The sequence below is a fragment of the Enhydra lutris genome, unplaced genomic scaffold, assembly GCF_002288905.1.
Source record: "Enhydra lutris kenyoni isolate GAN:26980312 unplaced genomic scaffold, ASM228890v2 scaffoldscaffold13, whole genome shotgun sequence".
Lineage (NCBI taxonomy): Eukaryota > Metazoa > Chordata > Mammalia > Carnivora > Mustelidae > Enhydra > Enhydra lutris.
This window is the reverse complement of record NW_019154097.1, coordinates 51,368,484-51,374,483: the sequence shown is the minus strand read 5'-3', so window position 1 is coordinate 51,374,483 and position 6,000 is coordinate 51,368,484. Positions and strand designations below refer to the sequence as shown.

Below are 6,000 nucleotides of genomic sequence, written 5' to 3'. Positions count from 1 at the left end.
TCATTCACAGTAAGAATATTCTACTTGAGAGAGAAGTCTTCAGGACATTTTCTGGGTGTTTTCAATGAAGTTTCCTGAGGTCTTACTGATTTGGAAGATAGACGAAGAATTTGACAGCCCATTTGGGCTGAGAAATGCAGATATGCAAATTATTACCAGCCTAGCTCATGTAAATGCTTCCCTTTGGTTTCCTAACCAGAGCCCCGACCCAGATTTGGAGCACGTGCCAAGCCGCCTGCACAGAACAGCGTCTGGGATAGGGGCATCTGCCTTTCGGTCCCGTCTTGAGTGGGAATGCTTCCAAGTCTGATGCTTGCTGGCGGTTTCTGCAAGAGATCCTTCACTTAGGTTAAGGAAGCTTCCATTCTTAGTTTACTGGATTTTTTTTTTTTTTAAATCAGGAAAGGCTGTTGAATTTTATCAAATGCTATCTTCCCATCTCTTGAGAAGGTCATATGGTTTTCATTATGAGCCTTTCTGTCCCATTTGACTTTTTATTTTTATTTTTTATTTTATTATTATTTTTTAAAGATTTTATTTATTTATTTGATAGAGAGAGATCACAGGCAGAGAGGCAGGCAGAGAGAGAGGAGGAAGCAGACTCCCTGCTGAGCAGAGAGCCTGATGCGGGGCTCAATCCCAGGACCCTGAGATCATGCCCGGAGCCGAAGGCAGCAGCTTAATCCACTGAGCCACCCAGGCGCCCCGACTTTTTATTTTTTAAACCGTTTGCACACAGCATGCCCACCTACTCCAGGCTTTTAGGACCCTTTCGAGTCACCAACTTCGCAGTAGGAATACTGTACGTGTTTTTCCCTGGACTTGATTTCTCCTTCACTCTGTTCCTCTCTGCTCTCTTTTTGGTAACGATTTCTGCTTTTCTAGGCAGTTAATGATTTATTGGTTGACTGATGTGAAAGCCTCTCCTGCCAGTCCCAAGGTTTTGGGGCGAGTGAGAGCACACCCACGTGCCGGGTCGGCCAGGCTCAGGGACGCTCCAACCCCCAGCCTTCCTTGTGCAGCTTTTGCCCAGGAACTGATGTGGTCTTATGACCTTCTAGGTGTCTTGTTGCTTTACCTGGAGATCCTGACTGCGACTCCGAGCTTGGAGTTGCATTATAGAGCCCAACCACTCCGCCTGAAATTTCAGGAGACAACTGGAAGTTTCCTAGGACCTCAGCCATGGAGTAACTACAGGCCTCCCCAGCGGGGTTCCAGCCCGAACCGCTGACCGCACTGTCCTTCCTGGACTGTGAGATAGAAACCACATGGATTCCACCCTGCTTTGCCTTAAAATAGCATTTCCCACTTCCCCACCCCCATTCACTGTGAAATTCCTCAAGCATTCCACCTTCCAGATGTTTGTGAATGGGAAGCAGAATGCCAGCTGTTGTACCGCTATATCCAGTCTGCTTAAGACCGAGCTGTGGTTCACACTTCCCAGCAAGGAGTCAGGACGTTTCCGCATTGCTTTCCAAGCGAGGTCATTGGGGAATGTTGTCTCTAGTTGTGGGTGTATGGTAGGTGTGGGAGGAGCTCTGGGTCTTTAGATGGAGACCTGTCCCCTTCTTCCAGCTTGAAGAAGAAGCCAAGCACAGATGCATCGCCTTTTTTCTTTTTTTTAAAGATTTTCATTTATTTGACAGAAAGATACAGCAAGAGAGGGAACACAAGCAGGAGGAGTGGGAGAGGGAGAAGCAGGCTTCCCGCTGAGCAGGGAGCCCAATGCGGGGCTCAGTCCCTGGACCCTGGGGACATGACCTGAGCTGAAGGCAGATGCTTAACCGACTGAGCCCCCCCAGGGACCCCGATATATCGCCTGTTGAAAGTATGCCCTCTTTGCCTGGGGTGGGGTTTTCCAGGCTAGTGACGCAGGTCGATGTTTTTCTGGGCCACCCGTAATGAACATTTCAAATTGGGTTTTCTTTGTTTAGAGTCAAAATGACCTTCCTTCTCCCCCTTATTTATTTTACAAAGATTTATTTGAGAAAGAGAGCGAGTGAGTGAGTGTGTGCATGAGCGGGAAGGGCAGAGGGAGAGGGAGGGAGAATCAGAAATACTCTGCGTTGTGTGTGAAGCCTGACGCAGGGCTTGACCTCACGACCCTGAGATCACAACCCGAGCTGAAACCAAGAGTCAGATGCTTCACCAACTGAGCCACCCAAGTGCCCACCTCCCTTCTTTAAAAAATAAAAAAATAAAAAAAAATTTTTTTTTTTCAAGCATAAACTTTCTCCACCTTTAATTTTTGCAAGCTTCATAGTAACATAAGCCGTGTTTGGACAATGTTTATCCCATAGCTTGACCTTTGTACCCAGAGCAATCTCTGTGAACACCTCATTGGATATGTGCCAGAGAATATATATGCATCTCGCTGGACAATATGACCTAAGTAACACTGTATTGTCTGGGTTTAGCTTATAATTCAGGCTTTACTAACATTAGGCATTTAATTCAACATACAACAGGCTAACCATTGGTTTAGAATTTGTTTTGAGGCCCGCCATTGTGGGCCGCGTGTTCTAGACTTTCTCCTTCCGTTGGGCTGCATCAAAAGTGCAGATGATGAACAGACAGTAGGGAACCAAGGAGCCCGGATCCCAACAGGATCCCACTACAGGAAGACTCACCAAAAACCTTATGTTTTCCCTAATAGCTTTATTATTTTTTTTTTAAAAGATTTTATTTACTTATTTGACAGACAGAGATCACAAGCAGGCAGAGAGGCAGGCAGAGAGAGAGGAGGAAGCAGCCTCCTTGCTGAGCAGAGAGCCCGATGCGGGGCTCGATCCCAGGACCCTGAGATCATGACCTGAGCCGAAGGCAGCGGCTTAACCCACTGAGCCACCCAGGCGCCCCCCCCCCCCAATAGCTTTATTGAGACACGGTTTATATCCCCATAAAATTCAGGGATTTATAATTTTTTAAATTTTAAGTAATCTCTACTCTCCATGTGGGGCTCCAGCTCACAACCCTGAGATCAAGAATCACGTGTTCCTCCAACTGAGCCAGCCAGCCACCCCAAAGCTCACCCATTTAAAATGTATAGTTCAGGGGCACTGGGTGGCTCAGTGGGTTAAAGCCTCTGCCTTCGGCTCAGGTCATGGTTTCAGGGTCCTGGGATCGAGCCCCGCATCGGGCTCTCTGCTCAGCGGGGAACCTGCTTCCCTTCCTCTCTCTCTACCTGCCTCTCTGCCTACTTGTGATCTCTGTCTGTCAAATAAATAAATAAAATCTTTTAAAAAAATGTATAATTCAAAAAAAAAGAATAAAGTGTATAGTTCAGTGACTTCAGTTAAATTTACAGAGTTGTGTAATCATCACCCAATTTTAGAATCTTTCCATAACATCAGGGAGATCTCCTGTTACTGGTGACAGTCCATCCTTGCACCAGCCCCAACCAACACTACTCTGCTTTCTGCCTAGACATTCGCCTTTTCCGGACATTAGCGTCCATGGGAACATATAATACGTGGTCTTTTCCATCTGGCTTCTTTGACTTAGCATCATATTTTCAAGGTTTGCATATGTGGTAGTAGGTATTAGTAGTTCTTTTTTTTTTTCCTAAATAATATTCCATTTTGTGCACACACCACACCCTGCTCATCCATTGATGGACATCTGTGTCTGCCTCTTATCTGTTGTAAATCAGTGCTCCTGCGAACATTGGTGGACAAATATTTGTTTGAATACCTGTTTTCAGTTCTTTGGGCTACATACCTAATGAGACTTCCTGGGTCCTTTGGTAATTCTGTTTTTAACTTTTTGAGATTACTAAACCATTTTCCAGGCCAGTGGAACCATTTCATTTTCCTGCCCGCAGTGAATGAAGGTTCTAGTTTCTCCACACCCTCGCCAACACTTGTCAATCAATATCTTTCATTTAAAAATTACCGTAACCGGCCTGGTTGGTATGAAGTACAGTTTCGTTGTGGTTTTGATTGGCATTTCCTAATGACTAACGATGTTGAGAATCTTTTCATGTGTTGTTGGGTGTTTGCATATCTTTGGGAAAATGTTGAGGTGCTTTAAATTTTTTAATCAGGTTGTCTCCTGTTGAGTTGTAGGAGTTCTTTCTGTATTCTGGATACTAGACCCTTATCAGATATATGATTTGCAAGCATTTTCTCTCCTTCTGTCATCCTTTCACTTTCTTGATAATGTTCTTTTTTGCAAAAGTTCTTAATTTTGATGAAGCCCAGTTTACTTACTTTTTTCTTTTGTTGTTTGTACTTTGGGTGTCCTATTTCAGAGTGCATTGCCAAATCCAAGGTCATAGAGATGAACCCCTGTGTTTTCTTCTAGACTTTTATGGCTTTAGCTCTTGCATTTAGCTCATTGATCCATTTGGAGTTAATTTTTTTAAAAAGATTTATTTACTTATTAGAGCATGTGCAAGAACTCATGCATGAGCAGGGAGGCAGAGGGAGAGGAAGAGAGAATCCTAAGCAGACTCCACGCTGAGCTCAGAGCCCAGTGGAGGGCTCAATCTCATGACCTTGAGATCACGACCTAAGCTGGAACCAAGAGTTTGATGCTCAACTGACTGTGCCACCCAGGCACCCCAGGCTTAATTTTTCTGTATGGTGTGAGGTAGGAGTTCAACTTCATTCTTCTGTGTGAGGATATCCAGTTGTTCTAGCACTCTTTGTTGAAGAGGCCATCTTTTAAATATTTCTTTGTATGTGGCTCTGTTTTTAGGCTCTATATTCTTTTTTTTTAAATTCTTTTTTTTTTTAAGATTTTTTTTTATTTCTTTGACAGATCACAAGTAGGCAGAGAGGCAGGCAGAAAGAGAGGGGGAAGCAGGCTCCCCGCTGAGCAGAGTAGGCTCTGTATTCTGTTCCACTGATCTTTTAACCTATTTTTGTACCAGTACGTACCACACTGTTGTTTTTAGCGCTTTAATACATTTTAGTCTATACTTCAGTAAGTATAGACTTAAGCTTATTAATGTGTCCAGAACATCTCTATATTTAAGAAACAGAGTATAAGTACAGACTACTCTTTCTAGTAATTTATGTGGAAAAAAAAAGAGACTGCACCCATATTCCTTCAGAATGGTCACACAGAGTAGATGGGAAGGGATAGATTTGAACATATTTACAGATTGCTTGAGAGAAGCTGGTGGGAAAGAGAAAAGTTGAAGACCAAAGAGAGAGGCTGTGGCTTAGGGGCAAGGTTTTGGAAGAGGAGTGAAAGGTAAAGACACAGGCTTGTATGTGGTGAAAGTTGCCCACCTTTACCTGACGCTGTACAGACTGTCACTCCCAGTTAAGCTAAAACTACAGTTCTGCAAAACAACATGAACACACTTTGGTTTTTGTACACCAAGTATGGCTTGGAAACTGGCATTTAAAATAAGTAGGTGCACGAAAGCTTGTCATTCTTTCTCTGTTCTATCTTGCTGTTGAGATTAGTTTTGGCATTAATGAGTGTATCTTTCCCTTTGGGAGTGAGTTTTGATTTAAAATAAACTAAGAAGGATTGAGATTAAATTTTGACCTACCGAAATAAAAGCCATGTCTCAGTCCTGTGATATTTGAGACTTATATTTTGTTTTTATTCATTACATATCTCTACAGAGTTGTGTGGGTTTTCTTTTTTCTTTTTCTTTTTTTTTTTTAAGGGTAGAATGGTGTTTTATGAAGTCCTAGTTTGTGTGGTCAAGAGAAGAGTGAGCTGCTAATGATAAGAAAACAAGGGGCACTAAATGGGCCCAAGGCACACCGGTACAACCCGGCCCCCCCCTTGCCTGAGGCATCAGAGACCATCAGTCATCCCACCCCATTCAACAAGTGTTTTTGCGCTCTTTCTCTTTCTTGTCTGATTTTGCATATGTGACACTTCACTGACTGAGCCACCCAGGTGTACCCTGGGGAACTTTTAAAAAATGTTCTTTTGTCATATTAGCTGTGTTGTCCAGTAAAAAAGAACCATTACTGGAAATGTGGACTATTCCCTTATTATAATGAGCAGTGTAACCTATAATGAACTGGC

The 6,000-nt window shown here is 43.4% G+C and overlaps 1 protein-coding gene across 1 annotated transcript in view; it reads left to right on the top strand.

Moving 5' to 3' along the window:
- The first annotated feature begins 1,368 nt into the window (after positions 1–1,368).
- LOC111145790 (cytohesin 3) overlaps positions 1,369–6,000 on the top strand; it is a 52,350-nt gene continuing 47,718 nt past the window's right edge. Inside the window, exon 1 of the mRNA XM_022501004.1 lies at positions 1,369–1,483. Within this exon, the coding sequence (XP_022356712.1) occupies positions 1,369–1,483 (115 nt within the window). The remainder of the gene's footprint in view (positions 1,484–6,000) is intronic.